The following is a 27,639-nucleotide window of genomic DNA, read 5'->3' on the forward strand; positions in this document are numbered from 1 at the left end:
GTCAGTCGGAGGAATAGTGCTCCGTTGTTGGTGTCAGTGAGGGGAGCAGTGCCACGTTGTTGGTGTCAGTGAGGGGAGCAGTGCCACATTGTTGGTGTCAGTGAGGGGAGTAGTGCCACGTTGTTGGTGTCAGTGAGGGGAGCAGTGCCACATTGTTGGTGTCAGTGAGGGAAGCAGTGCCACATTGTTGGTGTCAGTGAGGGGAGCAGTGCCACATTGTTGGTGTCAGTGAGGGGAGCAGTGCCCCATTGTTGGTGTCAGTGAGGGGAGTAGTGCCACATTGTTGGTGTCAGTGAGGGGAGCAGTGCCCCATTGTTGGTGTCAGTGAGGGGAGCAGTGCCCCATTGTTGGTGTCAGTGAGGGGAGCAGTGCCACATTGTTGGTGTCAGTGAGGGGAGCAGTGCCCCATTGTTGGTGTCAGTGAGGGGAGCAGTGCCCCATTGTTGGTGTCAGTGAGGGGAGCAGTGCCACATTGTTGGTGTCAGTGAGGGGAGCAGTGCCCCATTGTTGGTGTCAGTGAGGGGAGCAGTGCCCCATTGTTGGTGTCAGTGAGGGGAGCAGTGCCCCATTGTTGGTGTCAGTGAGGGGAGCAGTGCCCCATTGTTGGTGTCAGTGAGGGGAGCAGTGCCCCGTTGGTGTCAGTGAGGGGAGCAGTGCCCCGTTGTTGGTGTCAGTGAGGGGAGCAGTGCCCCGTTGTTGGTGTCAGTGAGGGGAGCAGTGCCCCGTTGTTGGTGTCAGTGAGGGGAGCAGTGCCCCGTTGTTGGTGTCAGTGAGGGGAGCAGTGCCCCGTTGTTGGTGTCAGTGAGGGGAGCAGTGCCCCGTTGTTGGTGTCAGTGAGGGGAGCAGTGCCCCGTTGTTGGTGTCAGTGAGGGGAGCAGTGCCCCGTTGTTGGTGTCAGTGAGGGGAGCAGTGCCCCGTTGTTGGTGTCAGTGAGGGGAGCAGTGCCCCGTTGTTGGTGTCAGTGAGGGAAGCAGTGCCACGTTGTTGGTGTCGGTGAGGGAAGCAGTGCCACGTTGTTGGTGTCGGTGAGGGAAGCAGTGCCCCGTTGTTGGTGTCGGTGAGGGGAGCAGTGCCCCGTTGTTGGTGTCGGTGAGGGGAGCAGTGCCCCGTTGGTGTCAGTGAGGGGAGTAGTGCCCCGTTGTTGGTGTCAGTGAGGGGAGTAGTGCCCCGTTGTTGGTGTCAGTGAGGGGAGTAGTGCCCCGTTGTTGGTGTCAGTGAGGGGAGCAGTGCCACGTTGTTGGTGTCGGTGAGGGAAGCAGTACCCCGTTGTTGGTGTCGGTGAGGGGAGTAGTGCCCCGTTGTTGGTGTCGGTGAGGGGAGTAGTGCCCCGTTGTTGGTGTCAGTGAGGGGAGTAGTGCCCCGTTGTTGGTGTCAGTGAGGGGAGTAGTGCCCCGTTGTTGGTGTCAGTGAGGGGAGTAGTGCCACGTTGTTGGTGTCAGTGAGGGGAGCAGTGCCACGTTGTTGGTGTCAGTGAGGGGAGTAGTGCCCCATTGTTGGTGTCAGTGAGGGGAGTAGTGCCCCATTGTTGGTGTCAGTGAGGGGAGTAGTGCCCCGTTGTTGGTGTCAGTGAGGGGAGTTCATCATTTGTGTCTGTGGAAGAAATAGTTCCCCAAGGGCTGGATAAAGGCAGTCAAGGGGCTACATCCGGCCCCCGGGCCACAGTTTGGTGACCACTGATTTAGCACTGTCCACCCCAGCCTGACTGTCCCTGGCCTATCCCTTTCATTTGGGTATCACCTGGTCTGCATGCAAACACAGCCTGCCTAGGACCGCCCACTCCCCCAGACTTATACCCACCCCATTAAGGCATTTTGGTACTTGCAAAACTCCTCCCAAGAGCCAGCCCTCTGCTTGCATCAGGGGCTATTGGGAGGAGTACTGAGGGCGGGCGCTGTGATGTTCTCAGGAAGCCATGTATAGAATCCTGCCGGCCCCTCCCACCAGACATGATCTGCCTGTATTGCATAGAGAAGCACAGAGACCCAGGGAGGACATCACTGGATCTAAAGGAGGATATGTAATTAACACAGAAAAGTTTTATTTTCAAATGTCATTATCATGTTACTAAGGATTGGGAGGGAGGAAAGAGGGAAGGTAAAATATAAGCAAATTAAACTTCAGTTTTAATTGGGTTTCTTTCTGAATTCCACTTTCTTTTTTTCTTTTTTTATATTTTTTTTTAACTTATTCTTTCTTTTTGTCGAATTGTCATTTTAATTATGGATGAAGCTACCAGCCTGCCAAATCTTCCTGGCCAGTGTGTAGCAATGGCTGTGCTGCAGATGATTACCTTCTTTCTAATGCAGATGATGTGAGGGTGTCAATAATTCATGCTACGCTCCGTGTTCACAACGCTCTCCCTGTAGCAAATCACCTTGTCACTTCTCCTTCCTCCCCTCGACATCTTCAGAAATATCGCCTTTGAAGGCACCGCCACAAACGTACATATTTAAAGCCAGGTGCACAGGAAATCGAGGAGCGGAGCGTGATTAATGGAGCAGGGGCCTGTCCCTGTCAACAATTCTCAAGTCAAATGTCTGAGCAACACTGAGATTTTTTATTTTAAGGGGTTTTGTATGTAAATCTGAAAATCTTTTCAGAAAAGGGTTTGTATTGGCCAGTTGATTTTCTCTACAGTGTTTCTAAATAGACCATTGAGATGGTCTTCAATGTCTATCAGTTATTTCCAATACTGACAATGCGGCTGTCTGATGTGCCCCCCCGTGTTCCTTCATCAAGGATGGAGGCACTCTAATATGGGACGTACTGACCAGATCACCAGGTGAAAACAGCGGGGGAAAAAATCCTAAAAAAGCAAACTAATGCAGCCACCACATCGAAAATTGGTAAGCTGCAATATCTTACATTTTTTGGTTTTGGGTTTAATATTAAGCTGCCTGTAGGTGGTGCCAAGTCAGTGGGTCACCATACTGTCCGGACTGACTGGGTCTAAGGAGGTATGTCAATGCATAAAGCTGCATTTGAAATAGAAAAGTACAGAGACCCAGTGATGATGTCACTGGATCTAAAAATCCGGTATATAATATAAATTGTTATATTATAATATATTGATATAATATATAATAATAATATAATAAATAATACAATATAATAATACATTATTTTTATAATATAATTGTAATATAATGTTTTATTTAAAATTGTATTAGCATGTTAATGAGGGGAGATAAGGAATTAAAATGATACTAAAGTCTCATTTTTTTTGTTTTTTTAATAACAAACATTATATAATAATATAATAGCATTATAGAAGCATTATATAATTATATATAATACAATATAACAATACATTATTATTTTTATAATATAATTGTAATATAATGTTTTATTTAAAATTTTATTAGCATGTTAATGAGGGGAGATAAGGAATTAAAATGATGCTAAAGTCTCATATTTTTTTTTTTTTTTTTTTAATAACAAACATATTATAATTACCTGCTCTGTGTAGTGGTTTTGCCCAGAGCAGCCCCGATCCTCCTCTTCTCAGGTCCCTCTTCGGCTCTCCTGGCCCCTCCCTCCTGTTGAGTGCCCCCACAGAGAGCAGCTTGCTATGGGTGCAGCCCGAGCCGCAGCTCCCTGTGCCCATTCAGACACGGAGCCGCGGCTCGGCCCCGCCCCTCTCATTCCTCATTGGCTCACTGTCCCGGACAGCCGAGTCTCTCATGCAACATCGCTAGATCTAGATGGGGCAAGTATGAGGGGGGCTGCTGCACACAGAAGGTTTTTTTTATCTTAATGCATAGAATGCATTAAGATAAAAAAAAAACCTTCTGCCTTTACAATCACTTTAACTTAAAGTGGTTGTAAAGGCAGTTTTTTTTATATTAATACATTCTATGTATTAACCCCTTTACCGACCAGCGCACGACGATGTAGGTCAGCACAATGGCATGGCTGGGCAAATGGGAGTACCTGTACGTCCCCTTTAAGAAGCGGCTTAGTGGGCGCACGCCGCGTACTCCATGAGCGTGCCCCGCAGACTCGTCGTCCGCCGGGGGCCCACGATCATGACACAGAGTGGCAGAGCAGGGAGATGTAAACGAGGCATTTCCCTGTTTTGCCTAGCAATATGACAGGGATCTACCGCTCCCAGTCATCGGGAGCAGTGATCACTGTCATGTCAGTGGTAGCCCATCCCCCCACACAGTTAGAATCACTCCCTAGGACACACTTAACCCCTTGATGGCCCCCTAGTGTTCAACCCCTTCCCTGCCAGTGTCATTTACACAGTAATCAGTGCATTTTTACAGCACTGATCGCTGTATAAATGTCACTGGTCCCAAAATAGTGTCAAGTGTCCGATGCGTCCGCCGCAATGTCGCAGTCACGATAAAAATCGCAGATCGCCGCCAATACTAATAAAAAAAAAAATAATAATAAAAATGCCATAAATCTATCCCCTAATATTGTAGACGCTATAACTTTTGTGCAAACCAATCAATATACGCTTATTGCGATTTAAAAAATATGTAGAAGAATACATATAGGCCTAAACTGAGGAAGAAATTTGTATTTTTATATAGTTTTTGGGGACATGTTTTACCCCTTGGCATGAAGGGGTTAAGGGCCTGTGCAAATCAGGCATGTTCACATTCTGAATAGGCTTTTAATGTACAATAGCACACATAAAACCAGGCATGCCCCATTTTTTCAACATGGCATGGTCTGGTTCCCCTCTGTGCTTTGTGGCAAGCTGCCTAGTTGCTTTGGGGTACCATTCAAAAAGAATTGCACTGCACTGTAGTTCATGTGTCGTGGCAAGGGGTGGTACCGTAATCATGGTGTTCTAAACAGGTCCTAAATTACTGGGGGGAAAAAAAACAACTTTTTTTTGTATTTTTGCTATAGAATAAGTACCAGGGCCCATTATCCATTTAAAGCGGAGTTCCACCCGCCTAGGCTACTCCTCCTCTCACCCTAGACGGCCCCTCCCTGCCAGCAATCTTCTGGGACACAACTCAGGTCCAGTAGATCGGCTGACCAATAGGAGAGCGCATCGCAACTTACTCAACGTGGGGCAGGTGTTGGTTTCTTAAAAGTAAGGATGAGCTCCGGCGTGTTCGCACAGCCCACGTGCAGAGCCCGCCAGGAAGTCAGCACTGTGCTGCGGTAATCAGACAGTGAGACATTTACCCGATGCGAGGCTGCAGTGATCGGGAAATGTCTCACTGCCTGTGATTAGCGCAGCGCAGTGCTGACTTCCTGGCGGGCTCTGCACGTGGGCTGTGCGAACATGCCGGAGCTCATCCCTAATTTAAAAGTCAGCAGCTATGCTTTTTGTAGCTGCTGACTTTTAATAAACTAAAAAACGTGTGGAACTCTGCTTTACGGACCGGAAGAATTTACCCCCTTCCTGACCGGAGCACTTTTTGTGATTCGGCACTGCTTTAATTGAGCGGTCATGCGACGTGGCTCCGAAACAAAATTGACGTCCTTCTTTTCCCACAAATAGACCTTTTTTTTGGTGGTATTTGATCACCTCTGCGATTTTTTTTTTTTTTTTTTTTTTTTTTTTTTTTTTTGCGCTATAAACAAAATAAGAGCGGCAATTTTGTAAACAACGCATTATTTTTTACTTTTTGCTATAATAAATATCCCCCAAAAATATATAAAAAAACACTTTTTTCCCTCAGTTTAGGCCGATACGTATTCTTCTACATATTTTTGGTAAAAAAAATCGCAATAAGCGTTTATTGATTGGTTTGCGCAAAAGTTATAGCGTTTACAAAATAGGGGATAGTTTTATGGCATTTTTATTAATAATTTTTTTTTACTAGTAATGGCGGCGATCAGTGATTTTTATTGTGACTGCAACGTTATGGCGGACATGTCGGATATTTTTGACACATTTTTGAGACCATTGTCCTTTATACAGCAATCAGTGCTATAAAAATGCACTGATTCCTGTGTAAATGACACTGGCAGTGAAGGGTTTAACCACTGGGGGGGGCGGGTGTCAAGTATGTCCTAGGGGAGTGATTCTAACTGTAGGGGAAGAGATCCAGTGACACTGTCACTACGCAGAACGGGTAGATGCTGTTTACAACGGCATTTCCCCGTTCGTCCTCTCCGTGGGGCGATCGCGGGTATGCCCGCGGTGATCGAGTTCGCGGGACCCGCGACCCGACTCACAGAGATCGCGGCAGGCGCACACGGCGGCAAATTCAAAGTAACGTACAGGTACGTTACTTTGCGCAGCCGTGCCATTCTGCCGATGTATATCTACAGGAGACGGTCGGGAACCGGTTTATGACCAGGCCATTTTTTGCAATACGGCACTGCGTCGATTTAACTGACAATTGCGCAGTCGTGCGACATTGTAACTAAACAAAATTGATGTCCTTTTTTTTTCTCCTCACAAATGGAGCTTTCTTTTGGTGGTAGTTGATCACCTCTGCGGTTTTTTATTTTTTGTGCTATAAACAAAAAAAGAGCGACAATTGTGGAAAAAAAAACAATATTTCTTTTTCATACACCATGGCACACACAGGCTAATATTCATTACCTGCTGGGTTATACTTCATCTCCAGGTGAATGGACACTGGTAGACCAAAGGTCTTTAAACAGGAAGTGATCCCCTAGACAACCCCTCCCATACAGGAAGTACAGTTTTTTACCAGTGTCTGCAAGGTGGATGGCATAGTTGTTTGAGCTCTCTGAGCTCCAGGTCTCTAGTCCCACAAACGGTTCTTAAATGAATCAAGGGATTGACCGATCGGATCCATTTGACACAGGCTTTATATGCTTAGATAAATGGTACCCGAGCCTTGCAAAGAAGACTCAAGATCCTGCAAGGTTTTGCCTGTAATGCAGCCTCCTGGCGCTGGACCCTGCAAAATGGAATCCTGGACACTACAGCGCTAAGGCATTCCTGCAGGGTGCTTTAAAGTTCCAAGGGAGTGGACCCTAAACATGAAAAGGGTACCCAGTCCTTGAAGGTCCTCAAGTGTCAGGAACCTGCCGTGAAGGGTGAAGATTGGGCTCTTAGTTTCTAAGCTGCCCTGCACCTGGACGGGTAAGTGAAACCCCTTTATTTAATTATTGTGGGGTGTCGCAGTGTAACAATCAGTCAAGCTAGCTAGAGGCTGGACACCTGTGTGCGGTGACCATACGGGGGAGTTTTGGGCTTGCTGTGGGTGTTTGCAAAGTGTTTTTTGCTTGTGTCTGGCTGTTTTTTACCTGTATGATGGCGCATGACGGTGCACCATTTCGCCGTGGTTCGCCATGGCGCACGTGCGTTAGCAATGCCACATGCGGCTTCAACGCAGCCTTTATCTGGGCGCACGAAGATTCGTGTCATACAGCCACGCCCGTTTGCCAGGACCTCACACGTTCCCGCGCACAGCTAGCTTATTTAGGCTGTATATGCCAAGCATGCAGTGCTTCCAGAAGGCAGCTGTGGGACACAGAGCAGGCTCTGAACCAGGCATTTGCAACAGTTAATTTCTCCTTACCCGGGTCACGTGAGTCACCAGGTGTTGCTTTGCAGGCTAAAGGTGCTTAGCAGGATTGTTGCATAGGGGCTTGGTGAGCCCTTTTAAAGGGTCTCCCTTCTGAGGTGTTTTAAATACTACACCCAGGTACTCTCTTTTTGTGGCTAGTAAATGTCTTCAAAAAAGAGGAGCGGGACTAACACTACAGGGAAGGTCACACCTATGTCGTCATTAGTTTCTGATGAACATGAACCTAGACGTAAAAATCCCTAGTGTTGTATCCCCTGAATGACCAGAGGCTTCCAGGCAATCTGAGCCGCTGCGCCTATCTGGTATTGTGCCTACAGTCAATGCTGCTGCTTCACCCTTTATTACCAAGGATGAACTATCCTCGGCCCTAGCTGGGTTAGAACACAGGATTGCTGGCATGATTGCCTCCATCCCGCAGGGTGGCAAGAAGCATGACAGATACCCCTCCCTAGAGTCTCCAAGTCTGGAGCAGGAATGGGTTGAGGATGGGGAAGTGCTAAAAGCTCAGGATTCTGTGGATGGCCTGGCGGTTGAGTCTGCTTCAGAGCAATCTGGACAAGAAGATATCCAGTTGGTGTCTGTCTCTCAATCACAGAGGCTTTTGATCCTGACTCTTACCGAAATGGTTCGTTCTGTATTTAAGTTGCCCCTTACACCCTCTGTTGGGACAGGCAGTGTATGCTGATTGGGAACATCCTGACAGGATTTTTGTTACTCCGTTTATATCCCATGGATGAAAAGTTTAAGTGGAGCATCCCAGCCGTAGGTGCAGCAGTCTCTTCCTTAAACAAGAACTTAACTTGTCTGGTAGATAATGCACAGGGCTTGAAAGATCCTGTTGACAAGAAATTGGAGTCATTATTAAAAGCTTCCTTTTCTTTGGCCAGTTCAGCTATTCAGCCAGCTGTTGCAGCAATTGGTATCTGCCAGTTCATAAATGATCAGATCAGATGGCCTGACAGGCTTAATCGGGAGGATGATCTGCCCGAAAATAAGACGGATATTCCTCGAGCGCTGTGTTTTGCTGTTGACGCCTTAAAGGATTCAAAACAGCAGGTTTCTCATTTGGCTCTCTTGTCTGTACATATGCATAGACTTTTGTGGCTTAAGAACTGGTCAGCCAAGTGTGTGTAGTCAGTACTCTCCAAGTTACTGGGAAGAAGGAAGGATCTTCCCTTTCGCAGGTTCTGATCCTGCAACCACCAGTTTAGGCTTAAGCGTGCCCGAGGAGATAAGAACGTTGTATAATCCAGGGCTTGTCCTCTCCTGTTCTAAGCCAACAAGATGTCTTGTTGTAGAGGCCTGGAATGGAACTGGGCATAGGGCACCGCCTAGAAGGAGGATACCATCCTCCCTAGAAGACTCATACAGAGCCGAATGGAGGGTTGTCTGGCGCCCCTTATCTGATGCACCTGATCCTTCAGGGCACAGATCCTTGCGGGTGGCAAGAATACTCTTGCTTGGACCGTATCTAGGATGAGACCTAAATACTTTAGACTTTGAGCTGGTCTCAAGGTTGACTTTTCGGTATTTATGATCCAGCCTAAGCTTTCCAAATACCACACTGTGCATGTTATGCTCTGTTCTAGAGCCTGTAGTGAGTCATCTCTGAGTAGGAGGTCGTCCAGATACCCGAGCATCAAGATCCCTTGGGCCCTTAAAAGACCCAGTACTGGTGCTAGGACCTTTGTGAACACCCGGGGAGCTGTAGCAAGTCCGAAGGGTAGAGCCACAAACTGAAAATGACGTTCCTCTACTGCAAATCGCAGGAACCTCTGATGAGGCTGAAAGATAGGTACGTGTAAATATACGTCCTTTATATCGATGGAGGCTAGAAAGTCTCCCATCTGGAGTGAGGCTACTACTGAGCGGACAGACTCCATCCAAAATGACTGGATCAGTAGATAGTGGTTCAGGGATCTTAGGTTCAAAATGGGCCTTGTGTCCCAGTTTGGTTTTTGAACCGTAAACAAGTTTGAGCAAATGCCTTTTTCGGATACAGGAACCTCTACAATCACTCCTTGATGCACTAAATGATGTAGTGCCTGAAGCAATAAGTCTCTTTTTGGAGGATCCTAGAAGGGCTCACAGCTCAGGGGAAATGGTGAAGGACAGAACAGATCCTGCCCATCAACGTCCTGGAATTACGGGCAGTACGACTGGCCCTACGGTCCTGGAGGGTGGAGCTTCAGGACTACCCTATCAGGGCTCAGTCCGACAATGCCACTGCAGTGGCCTATATAAACCACCAAGGCGGTACCATGAGTCATTCAGCCCTGAAGGAGATAAACCACATACTAGCCTGGGCAGAGGGACATGTGCCGATTCCATCGGCAGTCCATATCCCGGGAGTAGAGAACTGGAAGGCAGATTATCTCAGCCACCAGCAGATCTGCCCGGGGGAATGGTGCATACACCCAGGGGTGTTCCAGGAAATTTGCCAACGTTGTTGATGGCCAGAGGTCGACCTACTGGCATCTAGGTTCAACAACAAGCTACAGCAGTTTGTGTCCCCAGCAAGAGATCCTCTGGCAATCGGAGCAGATGCTCTGGTAGTTCCATGGAGCCAGTACTCCCTGGTTTATGCTTTTCCTCCGATCCCTCTCCTTCCACATTTGTTGCGCAGGATTCGGAGAGAGGGAGTTCCAGTCATTCTGGTGGCACCAGCCTGGCCCAGAGGGCCCTGGTTTCCGGAGATTGTGAGATTGACAATAGGCGGGCCATGGATGCTTCCACGTCTGCCCGATCTACTGTCTCAAGGTCCTATATTCCACCCAAATTTACAGTCTCTAAATTTGACCACATGGCTATTGAAGCCAGGGTGTTAAAGGACCGTGGCATCTCGGCACCAGTGGTGTCTACCCTAGTGAATGCTAGAAAAGCTGTCACTAGGAAGATCTCTCATAAGGTATGGAAGACTTATATTGCTTGGTGTGAAGCCAAAAAATTGCATCCTCAGAAATACTTGATTGGGAGAATTCTCTTTTCTACAGTCAGTTGTGGAAATCAGATTGGCTTTGAGTACAATCAGAGGTATCAATCAAGTTTTGTCCCTATCAGTATTCTTCCAAAGGCCCTTAGCCTCCCATTCACTGGTCTGAACCTTTATGCAGGGGGCAACTGGCTTGCTTCCCCCCATTAGGTCACCTATGTGTCCTTGGGACATGAACTTGGTGCTGTCTGTGTTACAGAAACAACCATTTGAGCCCATCAAGGAAATTCCATTAGACTTGCTGTCACGCAAGCTAGCCTTCCTGATGACCATCACCTCGGCTAGAAGGGTGTCAGGGTTGGCAGCCCTTTCGTACAGGGAACCATACTTGATCCTTAACCATGACAGGGTCGTGTTATGACCTGTTACATCCTTTTTGGCAAAAGTGGTGTCGGCCTTTAGTTTAAATCACAACATTATTTGCCTTCTTTTTTCTCTGTCTCGTTCGGCGGAAGAGAGACGACTGCATTCTTTGGGCATTGTCTGGGGCAGTCAAGGTTTATTTGTCTAGCTCTGTGGAGATCTGAGGATTAGACTCCTTTTTTGTTTTACCAAAAGGACCCAAGAAGGGGCAGGCAGCTTCCAAAGTTTCTATTGCCAATTGGGTCCGTCAATTGGTCATTCAGGCCTATGGTCTGAAGCGTAAAGCTCCTCCCTTAGGGTGAGAGCTCATTCTACCAGGGGTGTAGGAACCTCCTGGGCTTTTCACCATCCGGTATCTGTGGCTCAGATTTGTAAGGCTGCTACCTGGTCTCCAGTGCATATGTTCACAAAATTTTATCATGTGGATGTTCGAGCAGCCGAGGATTCGGCTTTCGGCTGCAGTGTACTGCGGGCTGTCGTATAAGGTAGTGATCGCGGGTGGCCGGCGGACACGCAAATTGGGTCCGGAGTGCCCCCTATCGCTCTTGAAGCGGCCGACGTGCACCTACGGCGCATCACATAGCCATGCCAACCTGCCGCAGTATAATGACGGTAGCTGGTCTGCAGGCGGTTAATATTGATTATTTACAAGGCAATATGTGGGTAGTTCCTGTGACCATGCCACAATGCACTGTAAATAAGTGTTAGAAATCATGGGGCTCCGTACAGCCTAGCTGACAGGAACAGTAAACCAAGCCTAACAGGTGGCTTCTGCTACTTTGACAAACCACTTATTCATGCAACCAGAATACTTGTGAGAATGAGCCCTTAAAGATGGGTTTTACTTCCTCTTTTGTTCCTTGCAAAGTAAAAGCATAAAGGGCTGGTATGCATTGCATACTAGCCCATTATGTGGCACTTAACTCAGCATAGAAATAAAAAAACACGCTAGACTAAGAGAGAGTATAAATCAAAGCAGCAACTCAATAGTGGGATAACACAAATAGATAAATGGATAAAAAGGAGCTGCGCTCAGAACACAAGTAAATATAATGGAAAATGTCATACAAATTGTGAATAATAAATGTGAAAAAATAAACGGTGAATCAGTCCGTAAATACTAAATTAATAGTCCATAAATTGATCAAGTAAACACCACAGTGACTTCTCACCAATAAAAAGTGCCCGACCACCTTGCGAACTGCCTGCTTACCGAACGGCAGGAGGCAAGAAGCAATCGACTGTAACCCAGCCACGGCCATTATCTTCCAAGGACAGCTGCTGAACTGACACGGGACTGCCCCTAGTCATAGGTCTGATGGTAACAACTCCCTAGGCATCCCACTGGATCGAAGATATAGTGGACTGTACTCCGGGGAATGCTCAAAGACGGGAGAAACTGACCATAGCGTAATACTGCATATCATTTATTTATAAAAGAATGTATTGCACTTACATAGATAAAAACTTATAGACCAAATGCCAGCCGGTAAATATAAAAGCTCATCCATCTCAGACAGCGTGGTGACGTCAATGCGTGCCCTTTCAGACGCGTTTCGTCATAGGTGACGTTTTCAATGGGGAACCCCTTTTTATCCATGTGGCACTTAACTGCCTATGAAGCCCATGCTGTCCCCACTGGTGGCCGCATCCATCTTTGCCCCTCTTCCTTCTGGGGCCACGGACTCCGGCTCTGTGACTGGCCGGTGTCACGTGACGTCACTCCCATGCATGCCGCCAGTCATGCATGGAGAGCCATTTCTTCACAGTGCATGCGCCGATGACATCGGCGCAGTACAGAGTAAATATCTCCTAAACGGCGCACGTTTAGGAGATATTTACTGTACCTATAAGTAAGCCTTATTATAGGCTTACCAATAGGTACAAGTTGAAAATGGAGGTTTACAGCCACTTTTTTTTTTATTATGATTTTTTTTTTTACAATTTTTGTATTTATTTATTTTTACGTTGTTTAATAGCACTTTTGAGACAGAGAAAGAGGACACCGACTCCTCAATCCTCCACAGTTGATACCTTTTGTATCACTTCTCCTTTTAGATTGTTAGCCTCAGCACTCAAATTGTATTGTAAGGTTTCACTCACTCGGGTGGCGAGGGGGTACAAAAAGCAGGCAGTTTAGCTGTAGTTTTGCAGCCCCTAACCGCCCACCTAAATACAACAGTGCCGCCGCCTAGGGCTGTATCCATGCTGTCACTGTAGAAAAAGTTAAATGACACGTTGTTTTCAGCTGACCTATGCAAGTAGGTGCACTACGTGCAGTTGCAGTGCAGTGGTTTGACATTTTGGAGGTTAAAAAGGGAGTAAACTCCCATGCATGATTTTTACCTATAGGTAAGCCTATAGTAAGGCTTACCTATAGGTACTCTAAATATCTCCTAAACTTGCACCGTTTAGGAGATATTTTCAGTAGATGCAGCCGGTGAGGTCATTGGCACATGCGCTCTGAAGGAACAGCATACCCGTGCAGTTCCTTCAGAGTCCTCAGCCGTAAATGGCGGCTCCTGTGCGCATGCATGGAAGTGACATCATCGAGGCTCTGGCCACTTACACAGCCGGAGTCTGCGAACCCGGAAGGAAGACTGGGTAAAGATGAAAGTGCCTTCAGCGGTAACGGCGCGCCACTGGAGAGCTTTATTCTAAGGTAAGTTTCACGTAATGTGCTAGTATAAGGTGCATACTAGCACATTATGACATTGCCGGTTAAAAAAAAAAAAACAGCGGTTTACTACCGCTTTAAAGCAGGCCCCTTTTCCATTGATCAGATGCCCGTGTGTAAACCGATCTGCCGCGGATTGCTTTCCAGAGGGGCGGCCGCACATGTGAACGAGCCCCAACTAATACAGTCTGCCTTCTCATTCTCGTTTTTTTTACACTATCTCCATCCAGTCTGCAAGCATTTTAAGATTTCTTAAATACAGAGGCTGAGAAGATGACCTGCCAGAGATCTTTGTCAGGGAGAAGAGGGGTCATGTAAATTTTCATCAAAATAATAGCGCTGATTGTATTTTCCGGCTCACCTCCTTCCCGCTCAGGCAGAGTTCACAGAGGTCAAAGCAAGCCTGAAGCTACGGAGAAGAGATTGTGTCCTCTGTCTTCCCTAATTGGGATAGAGGAACCTTAATAGGTTTGCGGAGTCACATTTCTCTGTTAATTAAGAGAATCGTTTTTCTTTTTCCCTGTTTTGCTACAGATATCACAGGAGCGCCTTGACATGACCCAAGTGTATGTTGTCTACAAGCCGCTATGTGTGTTCGAATGATACTGTAGGAGTCTATTAACAAGTAAAGAGATTTTTACTTTATCGGTAAATAGTCTTGCTTCCATGTTATTACCCACCTTCTTACCATGCTGTATGTTTAATTTCGTGGTAAGAAAGGAGCTTGAGATTCATCACAGACAAGTAATCCAGGTCACCATGGCGACTAGAAATTGCATCCTGGCGCCTGGGCTTTTGTCAGCCGTCTGCATCTGCCTCCCGCTTGCCCACCACGCTATAGCCAAAAGACAGTTACTTGCGTGGTCGTCCAGTTTTGGGTGGGTGTCTATCAACGTCCCCCCCCAGATCCTTGCCCCCAGGGCGCGCATCTGACACACTGTGTGATCGAGGTAAAGTGCTGATCACAGTGGCCCTTTACCATGTGATCAGCTGTGCCCAATCACAGCTGATCACATGTAAACAAATGCCAGTTATTGACAATTCCTTTCCTCAGCGCCTTCAAAGCACGAGGAAAGGTAAGCCGATAACTGTTTGTCCGTTGACAGGGGACATTTACACTGATAATCGGGCCACTGATCAGTGCAGCCAGCGCAATCACTCTACAGACCCCCCCCCCCCCCCCCAAAGTACAGAGCAATCACCCTGCATACAGCCCTTCCTCAGTACAGACCCCCCCCCCCCCCTCCACCACCCAGCTGATCCCCCTCCAAAGCAGACCCCCCCCCCCCCCCTTTATTATAGGTCTCCCTCTGTTTGCCAGTTGCAGGCATTTCAGAGTGAGGGAAGTCCTCCCCTCGGTTGTGGAGGAGCTTCCTTATGGCACCGAGCTGCTGCTGTCAGACAGGCAGAGGCGGTGCTGCAATGCCTATAATACTGTTAATTATCAATCGACACCCCCAGAGAAGCTACTGGTGTTCCCTAGGGAGGTGTTTCTAACTGTGGTGGAGTGTGGTGACTGGAGGAGGAGACAGATCACTTTTCCTAATTACTAGGAATTACTAGGAACAGCAGATCTGTCTCTCCTCCCCTGACAGAACGGGGATCTGTCTGTTTACATTGACAAATCCCCGTTCTGTCTCTCTCAGGGTTGCAGTTGGGTGGCGGACATTGCGGCCACGCGCATCGGCTCCGGCGTCGTGCCATGGGTGCGCACGCCCCCTAGAGCTCTTAAGGCGGCCGACGTACAATGATGGCGATTCGCCCAGGAGAGCCAACCTGCCGCAGTACAACTGCGGCAGCTGGTCTTAAAGTGGTTAAAGCTGAACTCGAGCCACAAATAAACTTTTATTTAAATATATTCCTCAATAGCCACAAGGGATATAAATCTACTTTGTGTCCACCAAATGCCATTGAAAATCCAATTATTACCCTGTGAAGGTAGTAGTGACATCATCACGGTACTGTACAGAGCTGAGCAGCAGGCCCCACCCACTACAGGCTGCCTGCAGAAAACTTCAGGAGGGGGGCGGAGACCAGACCAGTCCGCCTGCACAAGCAGCAGTGAGCCGTCTTTATTACAGGAAGTCTCAAACTGGATTACTGAACAGATCTGGAAGAAATGCACAAAATACACCAAGATTCAAGAAAGAATTCACATGACTCATTAGACACTTCGACAATATTTATCTATTCTGGAGTTCAGCTTTAAAAAGAAAAAAAAAATTACTTTGTGAATTCTATAAATACCCTTTACCAGCCCAGTGCAGCAAAATCAGGCCATTGCTTCATGTGTAAGATCTGCCGCTAAAAGCCAAAACTGTTAACTTGTGCTGCATCTCCTCTCCACCCGTCATTAATCTTTCACACCTCTCTCTCTCCTCCAGGTACAGGATAAATTTAGATTGGATCTGTCTGACGAGGAAGCCGTGCATTACATGCAAACGCTCATCGATGACAGCGTCAACGCACTTTTCGCCGCTGTGGTGGAACAGATACACAAGTTCGCTCAGGTATTAAATTTCCCTGCTCTGGCCATTTATTCAGTATTCATTACTGCCTTCTTTCTCCAAATAACCGGACAGCAAGATAGGCTGCCTCTCCGTCCATCCCTGCACAACACTGAAATCTCCCTATCTTTTCCACAGTCTACTTAAATAGTCTATTGTTTATGGCTGAGGAGGTGATAACTGATGTCTGCCTATGTGTCGGTGTTCCGTCAAAATCGGTGACCCAGATTAGGTAACGGAAGTGACATCCCGTCAGCTGTGCATGCGCGTTCCACCGATACCAGGTTTGCTAATCTGACAGAACACCTGCAATCAGAAGGCGGCAGCGGACATCTTACTACACCCACCTACGTCTCAAATTTCAAAGTCATTTTAGCAATAAAGTGAGCGTATATAAATATACTATATTGACATCTGTGATGCTGTTTGGATGTTTGATTTTGAAAACCTAAAGGGTTGGGTGCTGAGCAGTGTGGGGTGTACCAACATGGCCTCCGCCACCTTCCTACTGCTGGCATCCAGCTTCTTTCACAATGTAATCCAAACAGCATCACAGATGTCACTATACTATATTTATTTATATGCACTCACTTTATTGCTAAAATGACTCTGAAAATCAAGACATAGCTGGGTGTAGTAAGATGTCCGCTGGCGCCTTCTGACTGCAGGTGTTCTGTTAGATTAGCAAACCTGGTAGTGGTGGAACGCATGCGCAGCTGACAGAATGTCACTTTAGGTACCTAATCTGACGTGTCGCCGATTCTGACGGAACACCGGCAAGCCCATCCAGAAAGGCAATGCCTACCTAGCCATCATGGATACACAAGCATCAATTTTCAATAAACTTTATTTAAAGCACAGTTTCGAACATCTTTATGTGGTCTCCCAGGAGATTTTTTTTTACTCCTTTTATGACCTCCTAACACATATGTGCGGCAGAAGGAAGGGTATGCGTTAAAGTGGTAGTAAACTGCCCTTTTTTTTTAAACCCGCAAGGCAAAGTTATAATGTGCTTGTATGCATCTCATACTAGCCCATTATGTGAAACTTGCCTTAAAACGTAGCCCTCTGGTGGCACGCTGACAGGGCTTCCATCTTCACCCGGTCTTCCTTCCAGATTGAGCCCTGATGACGTCACTCCCACACATGCTGTTCAAAGTGCAGGGCTCTGAAGGAACGGCCGGTGGCTTCACAAGTAAATTTCTCCTAAACGGTGTGCCGTTTAGGAGATATTTACTTTACCTATAGGTAAGCCTATAGTAAGGCTTACCTATAGGTAAAAAGGAGCGTGGGGAGGTGTGTGTGCGTGCCCCTGATGATGTCAGATGTGATGAAATGCATCCAAAAGAGCTACGTACGCACACCACCGCGCATGCGCAGCCATCTTTTTTATAGAAAAGTCCGGTCTGTCGGTCTCTGTCACGCTGCAGTTTATGCTTTATTTGCCTGTGAAATATGTGAGTGTATCCTCTTTCGTTTAAATAAAAAAATGTACCGATTTTAGCAATATTACACTATCAGAGTGCTTCTGTTTTTATGTATGACTCGGATCCGCTCTTGATGCCGTTTCTGTGAGGGGGAATCCTCCGACCTGCTGGGATTTCTGGATTGCATTTCACACAAAAAGCGCATGTTGACCACCCTAATCAGGGGGGTCACATTGTATCTGGTAAGCAGAGCACGAGAGTGTGAGGTGTCACCAGGCTTGCCTAAAGATTCTTACTTCCATCACGGCTGTGGGACTATCAAAACTGCTATTTTCTCCTTTGGACTGTTTGTTGGACTCACATATATTTAATTTTTGTTCACTTTTGTATTCACTTTTTGGAATATCGCAGTACAATTATATGTACTATAGAAGTGATGGTAAACCTTGGCATCCCAGATGTTTTGGAACTACATTTCCCAGGATACACATGACCTCTGCAGTGTAGGTGAGCATCATGGGAAATGTAGTTCCAAAACATCTGGGATTAGAAGGTTGGCCATCACTGTGCTATAGCAACACTGGTGCGCTACACTATTAGTTTATTGTATGTTATAGTGTTTTGTATTAGAAAACTCTACCTACTTTTGTCTCTATAGGTAAAAATCGTCCATGGGAGTTTACCCCCACTTTAATGGCCACACGCCGCACATATGCGCCGCTGGGCGGCCGATGTTTCTGTGCTGAGAGCGCGCTCCCAGCACAGAGACAGAGCTGTGAAAGACAGATCTTGGTCTCCACTAATAATTGGTAGCTAGAAAGGAAATTGCCCCAACGTGGACTTTATAGACAGGTTAGGGGAGTGTGAAAGAGTATTACAAAGGTATAAAATATAACTCTTTTTTTTTTTTTTATTTTTTTTTTTTCAGCTGTACTATATGCAGAAAAATGTATATCCCTGTTATACTCTAAAAGATATTGAAACCATTGTAAAAAAATATTGTGTAATGCAAAATCTTTTACAACCCCAATGTTATATTATTGAGGATATGTGATCAAGACAATGTTATGTTGTATTATGCAATTGTGTTCAAGCAATAAAACTTTATGAAACAAAACAAAAAAAAATATAATAAAGTTTATTTGTCACATAAAGTAAAAACAATTCTTGAAAGAAGAACAGCAAAATGCATAGAAGCATAACATGATAATATAAATAAATACAAAAATACAAAACAAGCACCCAATTCGTGAGGTAGGCTGTAGCACCGAGCCGTCCAAGATGGAGTAATGGCCCAACGGGTGTCAACACCTTGAAGCCTGTTGTGCCATTACTCCATCTTGGCCGGCTCGGTGCTACAGCCTACCTCACGAATTGGGTGCTTGTTTTGTATTTATTTATATCATCATGCTATGCTTCTATGTGTTTTACTGTCCCTCTTTTGGTAATTGTTTTTACTTTGTGACAAATAAACGTTGTTATATTTTATACCTTTGTAATACTCTTTCACACTCCCCTAACCTGCCTATAAAAAGTCCACGTCGGGGTAATTTCCTTTCTGTCCACGTCGGAGTAATTTCCTTTCTAGTTGCATATTGGGATGTTGGCAGATGTATTGGGGTTTTTCAGTGTTTCACTAGCTTCTCCCCCTTTACTAATGATTGGTAGCCGCCGGGAACGGCTCCCGCTCATCTGACCACAGTGACAGCCAATCACAGTGGTCATATGATCGGCCGCTCTTTCCCACTCAGTGCCAGGGCAGATGGGAAAAGAGTTCAAGAGTCTCAATAACAATTTTAAAAATGTTATTTATTCCCTAAGGGGATCAACTACATGTAGCACTTGGCCCCATTGGGATCATTCTTGCTGTTGCTAAATAGCACGGCCAGGTAGTTTTCTCCCCCAGCCGTCCAACAACGCTGCTAGGAAGGAGACAGATTTGTGAGAGACAGCTCTAGTCTCTAGCAACAGGGGGCGCTATGGAGACCAGCGATGCCATCTGTAAAAGGTAACACAGCCTGTGGTGCTGTGTGTTCTGTCTGCTGGTTCTTCTAAACATACACAGACCCGATGAATAATCGTACATGGCACTGGCCCCGACAGTGCTGATCTTTCATAAAATTGCAAAACCCCTCAGCGCTGTGCGATCTATCTGCACGGGCTGTGTATGTTTACAAGCAGCCGTAGTCCCCTTTGGGATTAAATAAGAGTTTAAAAAATGTTTTACGTTCTTTAAACAAAAAAGTAGGCCTTGCTGTAATACTCACTAAGAAGGTGTACCCCGCAGTACTTTTTGCCACAAGTTGTCCCCAGTCTTCCTGGATTGACATCTAGCGCACACGCAGCACTGTGATGTACTCACAGTATGTCCTCAGTCTCCTGGGCCAAATGGGGAGGACATACTGTGAGTATACGCAGAGATTATTTGGTATATGTAAACTGAAGGTTGTTGTAGTGATGGGACAGGCCTGTGACTCCCTGTACTCACAGTACATCCTCAGTCTCCTGGGCCAAATGGGGAGGACATACTGTGAGTACAGGGAATCACAGGCTCGTCCCATCACTACAACAACCTTCATTTACATATACCAAACAATCTCTGCACAGCACCACCATTTTTATATATACTGCAAATAAGTCACTCACTCAGGTTGAACTGGATAGACTGGGGTCTTTATTCAACCTTACTAAGTACGTAAAGTGCTATAACCTCAATCCTCCAAATTTAATAATGTTGCTGCTCACACTGTGCTGCGTTTCCCACATCCAAAGTTTTGAATATTGCAAAAAATAATGCCGCTCAACCTTAATCACCTAATACAAAATAACGAATAAATATGCCCAACAAATATGCACTGTGTGTAAGAACAAAAATACTCAAACATAACCATTGTAAATTGTCCATGCATATAAAAAAAAACTCGAAACTACTGTATATGAATTGTTCCGTTTGATAAATAACATAAAACAAAATAAATGTGTGACCAGTCCTTCCTGAATTTAGCCAAAAGAGTTCCACCACCACTGCTGTGCTGCTATCACGATGTGCAAAAAAAAAAGATCATATACTACTACTTAATTTCCAATATGTGGTGCCAAAACTTTCACTCCATTTGCGTTTGCTAATTTTCCCATGGGGTCATGTGTGCGCACTCTCGCAAATGACTATGTTCAGGTGTATTAAAATAGAACTACTTTTTGTTTTGTTTTAGATCGAACAAGGGAGGGTTATAACCACTGTCAGATTTTTTTACAATGACGTTGGTAGAATTCCCCACTAAATACTTGCCAAAGATTTCAAGCTTTGCTCTATATGATTCAGAATTTGTCAGTGTAGTGCCTCCTAACTAATCCCATCCCCCCAGCACTTCCACTGATCCCATCAACCCCCCAGCATTGCCACTGATCACCTCCCCTCCCCCAGCATTGCCACTGATCACCCCCCCCCCCCCCCCCCCCAGCATTGCCACTGATCCCAGGAGTCCTAGGGTCCCTAGGCGTTTTATGTCTATTAATGGGTCCCCTCACCTCCCCAGTCCATGGTGTGCAGGCAGTGAGGAGATGATGTGCTGTAACCTTTAGCAACCAATCAGTGAGCAGTAATGCTGTGCACTAACCTCTTGCAACCAATTATTGAGCGGTAAGGATATGCAGTAACCTCTAGAAACCAATCAGTAATAATGTGCAGTAACCTCTAGCAACCAATTAGTGAGTGGTATAGATGTCCAGTAACCTCTAGCAACCAATACTCAAGCAGAAGTCATGTGCTGTAACCTCTAGAACAGGTATCTCCAAACTACGGCCCTCCAGATGCTGCGGAACTACACATCCCATGAGGCAATGTAAAACTCTGACATTCACAGACATGACTAGGCATGATGGGAATTGTAGTTCTTGAACAACTGGATGACCAAAGTTTGGAGACCACTGCTCTAGAAAACAAACAATGAGCCATACTGTATGCTGTAACCCCTAGCAGCCAGTCAGTGAGCAGTAATGATACACTGTAACCTCTGGCAACCAATTGCAATCGCTGCCTGATCTGATTCAGTAAATCGAGTCTAGCTGCTGTTTATTGTATGTCTCAAAGCATGTGGAGAGCGAAATCGCATGGGGGGGGGGGCTTTGGGGACCAAGAAAATGTTTGCCCAGGGCCCAATCAATATTAAAGACGGCCCTGGATGGAGTATAAACACATATTTCTTTTCTAATTGGCTAATATCTTTGAGCCCCGAGCCCCACCCATCTGCCATTCCCTCTCTAATCGCCTTCCTTTTTTTTTTTTTTTTTTTTTGCATTTGTCATCTCAGCATGGTGGAGGAGCCAATGGAACGGTGTGCCTTGGTAGTGTGATGCAGAGCCCTAAACAGGAGACAATGGCCAGGCTCGCTGTTACCCTTTTTACTGTTAAAAGAATATAAAATGGAACTTGGTAGCTTATATTGCCCTAACAAAAGTAATCATAACTTTAATTTATTTTAAAAAATAAATAAATTGGGATTGTTTTGATATTCAATTATTTTTTTTAAACCCTTTTTGGTTTCTTTTTTCTTTTTTTTTTTAAGCCTTAAGCAGCATCTTAACGAGACAGTAAATAAGAGGCGTAGACCACGTCGCGGATACATGCACGATTTAAGGAGTTTTATTTTTTCCTTGTGCTGACAGTTTAATGATTTGTTTGGTTGTAATTATTAGAAGCGGAGAAGAAAACCTCGTCAGTAGTTAATTAGATTTTTTTTTTTTCCTTTGTGTTGTTGGTTTAATTAGAGTAAATGTGAATTCTCTATAATGATGAGCCGTCAGCAGTAGAATATTTATAGAAAGACTGAACTTGATATCCGATTTGCATGTCGTGTTTCTTGTTCCGGGAAACCGTTGCAGGCGCTGTGTTCAGATTGGTGGTTAGCTTTGCCAAAAACTGATATTCTAGGCCAAAGTTAAAAATGGGCGGACAGGCAGGAATTTTTAATGCTTTGTCTCTTCTGCATTAAAGTCACTTACCTGCCTGTCCGCCCCTGTACAGTGAGCCGCACGCAGCTCACTTTACAAATTTGGCAATGCGGAATCTGTCTGACACTATCCCCGCCCAGCCAATGAAAGCAGTTGGTGATCAGGACCCAGAAGCCGCCCATTTGAAGATGTCAGCAGCCGGGCAGGAAGCTCGGGGATGCCTCATCACTGGAGCCAAGCTGAGTAAAGATCCACTTTAAAGCAGAAGTAAACCCATTCATTTAAAGCGCAGCATTACTCACCTCCGCTCCAGTGAATGCAGCTTTCCTGAGCTCCCCGCCCAGCCACTAACATCTTCAAGCGTCCAGCTTCTGGGTCTTGATCGCCGGTTACGGTTATTGGTTAGGCAGAGATGACGTCACTCCCGTGCATGCCTGGGACTTCAGCCAGATTCGGCATTGCCGAATTCGTACAGTGAGCTGTGCGTGCGCTGCTCACTGTACAAAAGCGGACAGGCAGGTAAGTAGCTTTAATGCAGAAGAAATCCTGTCCACCATTTTTAATTATATAGCCTAAAGTTCAACTTTAAGGGCCAGTTCACACTGGTGCAGCTTCAAAGTCGCGCCGCACAGCGCAACTTCATCGCGGTTTGCATACGACTACCTTAACGCCCTGAAGTAGTGTAGGAACCTTTTTCTAAGTCGGAGTAACTTGAGTCACACCAATTAGAGTAGTTCTATTGCCGTTAATAGGGCATGACTTGTGTGAACCGGCCCTAAGGTTCGGTTCTCACTGCCGCGACCTGAAAGTGCTACGTTGCCCGGTTACTTTGGCACCACTTCGCGTAACTTTGAAGCAACTTCAGGGAATGCCTGTGTATTCAGGAAAAAAACAGGGAAGGTCTGATCCAAATCACATCAGTTAAGATGAGGATCTGACTTGGAGGCGACTTCCATTAAAGTTTATGGACACAAGTGGAATAGAATTCGCATTGTAGTACAGGAACCTTTTCTAAAGTCGGAGCGACTTCAGTAGTACTAATTAAGACAGCTCTCATTGCCTTAAATGTGATTTTTACATGTCACGTGACTTGGGGGTCTCACAAGTTGGATCCCAAGTCTCAGCAGTGACCGAGCTTAAGGGCTGATTCCCACTGCTGCAATGTCAGACATCGTATGTGATTCGCACTAGCAGTGGTCGTGTCATATGATGGTTTGACTAAATCTGACATTAAAGTGAATGTAAGGGAAAATATTTATTTTTTTATTTTTAAAATAACAAAAATGTTATATTTACCTGCTCTGTCCAGTGGTTCTGCACAGAGCAGCCCTGATCATCTTCTGAGGTCCACCACCATAGCTCCTGAATCCTCCCCTCTTATGTGTGTCCCCATAGCAAGCCTCTTGCTATGGGGACATTTGTAATCGCTCGATCGCGAGTCAGGCTCTGTGTGTCCATTGACACACAGATCTGGATTTGGCTCCACCCCCACTCCCTCCTCAAAGGCTGTGATTGCCAGTGGCTCCCACTGCTGCCTCTATGTCCAGTGAGGAGAGAGAGAGACGACATTCTCTGGCACATTGCTGGATCGAGATCAGGCTCAGGTATTTAGAGGTATGGGGGGTGGGGGGGGGACGGGGACTGATCACAGAAGGTTTTTGTCTGTAGAGAATGCATTAAGGTAAAAAACCTTCTGTCTTTAGAACCACTTTATGAAGTCTTTGGCAGCAGCTTCACCCAAGGGATTATAAATACCATGGAGGCATGAGGAACAGTGGGCATAAAATCCATCACATTATCTTTGGTGAAGGTCTGGTGTGTGGACAATATCTGATATTCAGAAGTCTTCAGAAGAAGCAGCTTCACCTGATGGATTTAAAATGCTATGGAGGCATGAGGAGCAGTGGGCTAACAATCCATTGAATTGTCTCATGTGAAGATCCGATGTGTGAACGACATCTGATATTCAGAAGAATTCTCTTACCCTAACTTCACCCAAGGGATTAAAAATACTGTGGAGGCATGAAGAACACTGGGCAAGCAATCCATCGTATTATCTCTGGTGAAGGTCAGATATGTAGATGACATCTGACATTTAGAAGAGGCTTTTTTCACCCAGCTTCACCCTAGGGATTAAAATACCATGGAGGTATGAGGAACAGTGGGCAAGCAATCCTTCACATTATCTTTGGTGAAGGTCTGATGTGTGGACGATATCTGATATTCAGAAGAAGTCTTTTGCCCCAGCATCACCTGGTGGATTTAAAATGCTATGGAGGCATGAGGAGCAGTGGGCAAGCAATCTATTGAATGATCTCATGTGAAGGTCTGATGTGTGGATGACATTTGACATTCAGAAGAATTATTTTACCGCAGCTTCACCCAAGGGATTATAAATACTATGGAGGCATGAGGAACACTGAGCAAGCAATCCATTGAATTATCTCAAGTGAAGTCTAATATGTGGACAAGATCTGACATTGAGAAAAAGTATTTTACCCCACCTTCAGCCAGGGGATTGAAAATACTGCAGAGGCATGAGGAACACTGGGCAAGCAATCCATCGCATTATCTTTTGGTGAAGGTCAGATATGTAGACGATATCTGACATTTAGAAGAAGTTTTTTTGACCTAGCTTTTCCCTAGGGATTAAAAATACCATGGTGGTATGAGTAACAGTAGACAAGCAATCCATCAGTTTATCTCTGGTGAAGCAGTAACCTTCAAAAAAGTTTTCAGATTCTTTTGTTCTTTTCTACCTGAGAGCAGTCAGATGCCAGCTGTCAGTTATTAGGGGTAAACCTCCCTGGTGGGGCACAGATAGCAATAGAATCCTAACAGAGGGTCTAGTCCTTTCTCACTCTATCCAAAGCCATATAAAAAATAATTGGCTTCAGATATACTTGAAGATAGATTAAAACATAAACAGTGCTTCCTGGAGTTCTACTTTAAGTGTTGCGCAGTTACCAGGCTAGCCATGTACTGGATACAGTCCAGAGTCCCTCTCTCCCATCCTCCTCCTAATAATTATTCTGCCAAGGCGTCCTTGAAGCATTGGCGGAGGCTCTATTGTGAATGCTGTCGTGCCCATATGTGCTAGATTGCAGCTTAGGATATAGTGCAGCCATAAAATCTGCAATCAAGACGGGAAACGCTTGAGGAAGCAGCCAGTCGGTGCATGACAAATCTGTTTCAACGTATGCTTTGTTGACTGTTGTTCCGCAGCATGACAGCGCCCTGATTACTGCTCTCTTCCTGATACTTTTATTGCTTTTAATTTTCCAGCTCTGCAACATACAGTCTATTATTTTATATTTAGCAGAATAAACGTGAGAAACTAGGCAGGGTAACCCATAAGTAACATTGTCTTATGATGGTATTCATCAGATATGAAATGAGTCACGGGAAAAACTATACATTGATGTTTCATTTCGGGATATGAAAGTTGAACTCGGGGCAGTGTAGCGCTATCCCCGCAGGAGCCACCGGTTAGGATGGATACCCTGTTCTTTGCCTTGACCTTCTTAAGAACTTCAGCTCCTCTGACACTAGGTTGAGTGTAAAAAACATGCAATATCACAGAAAATCACTGAAAGTAAAACTTAGTACCCAATAGTACTACTATATCAAAGAAACAGGCACTAAGCCGATTAGTAAAGGCAAACTTAAAGGGGCATGCATTAAGATAAAATCCTTCTGTGTGCAGCAGCCCCCTAATACTTCCCTGAGCCCCATCTCTATCTAGCAATGTACATGAGTCCCTCAGCCATCCGGGACTCTCCCTCCTGATTGGCTGAGACACAGCAACGGTGCCATTGGCTCCTACTGCTGTCAATCAAAGTCAGTTAGCCAATCAGGAGAGAGAGGGGGCGGGGGCCAAACTGCAGCTCCATGTCTGAATGGACACAGCTGCTTGCTGTGGTGGCACTCAACAGGAGTGAGGGTCCAGAAGCTCAAGCCAGGGACCCGAGAAGAGGAGGATCCAGGCTGCTCTGTGCAAATCCACAGCACAGAGGAGGTAAGTATAACATGTTGGTTATTTAACCACTTCCCGCCCGGCTTATAGCAGAATGACGTCCAGGAAGTGGTTCAGTTATCCTGACTGAGCATCATATTATGTCCAGCAGGATTAGCCGCAATCGCGCGCCTGCGGGGGGCGCACAGCACGGCGATCGGTGGTGTATCAGTCTGACACACCGCATCAGTAAAGACGGAGGCTCTGACGGAGGCTCTTTACCACGTGATCAGCCGTGTCCAATCACAGCTGATCACGATGTAAACAGGAAGAGCCGTTTTTTTGGCTTTTCCTCACTCGCCTTTGACAGAAGCGAATAGAGGAGAGCCTGTGCTGATTGTTTATCAGCACAGCCCCCCCACAGATGCCCACCCAGGACCACCAGGGATGCCTACAAAGGAACCCCAACAGGTATGCCACCCTAGACCACCAGCGATATGTCAATCAGTGCCCATTAATATTGCCTGCCAGTGCCAACAGTAATGCCTATCAGTGTAATCTATCAGTGCCACCCATAATTACCCATCAATGCAGCTTTTTGGTGCCCATCAGTCTCGCCTATCAATGCCCATCAGTGCCACCTCATTGGTGCCGCCTTATCAGTGCCCTTTTGGTGAAGGAGAAAACTAATTTTTTTACAAAATTTTATAACCAAGAAAAACTTCTTTTTTTTTTGGTATTTTTATATTTGTTTAGCAAAAAATAAAAACCGCAGATGTGATCAAATACCACCAAAAGAAAGCTCTATTTGTGGGAAGAAAATGATAACAATTTAGTTTGGATACAGTGTAGCATGACAGCGCAATTGTCATTTAAAAAGTGACAGCACTGAAAGCCGAAAATTGGCCTGGGCAGGAAGGGGGTTACGTGCCTGGTATTGAAGTTAAAAAAAAAAAAAAAAAGAGACTTTACAATCAGTTTAATATATTGTCATCTGATATGGCTGGTAACGAGGTAAACCTAGAACTGGGTTAACCATAGTAAGAACACAATTTAGTATACAGGGCCATTAATAAAAAGGACTAGGCACATGAGGACACTTGGTGTCCAGATCAGCATAAACAGTAGCAAGGTCACCTAAAGTGCAGCAGTGAGCAGTAATAAAGCTTGATTTACCAAACACAGGAACTATACTGCATTAAAGGATACGTTCACCTTTTCACAAAAAAGAAAAAAAAATTTCAGGTAAAAAAATGTGCATTTATTATTTTTTGTTGCAGGGGC

The 27,639-nt window shown here is 45.6% G+C and overlaps 1 protein-coding gene across 2 annotated transcripts in view; it reads left to right on the plus strand.

The window, feature by feature from the left end:
• PIK3C3 (phosphatidylinositol 3-kinase catalytic subunit type 3) overlaps positions 1-27,639 on the plus strand; it is a 311,657-nt gene that overhangs the window by 260,213 nt on the left and 23,805 nt on the right. For both annotated transcript variants that reach the window (XM_073618729.1, XM_073618740.1), the window contains one exon: positions 15,901-16,026. In XM_073618729.1, the coding sequence (XP_073474830.1) occupies positions 15,901-16,026 (126 nt within the window). The remainder of the gene's footprint in view (positions 1-15,900; positions 16,027-27,639) is intronic.

The sequence above is a fragment of the Aquarana catesbeiana genome, linkage group LG01 (genome assembly GCF_042186555.1).
Source record: "Aquarana catesbeiana isolate 2022-GZ linkage group LG01, ASM4218655v1, whole genome shotgun sequence".
Classification (NCBI taxonomy): domain Eukaryota; kingdom Metazoa; phylum Chordata; class Amphibia; order Anura; family Ranidae; genus Aquarana; species Aquarana catesbeiana.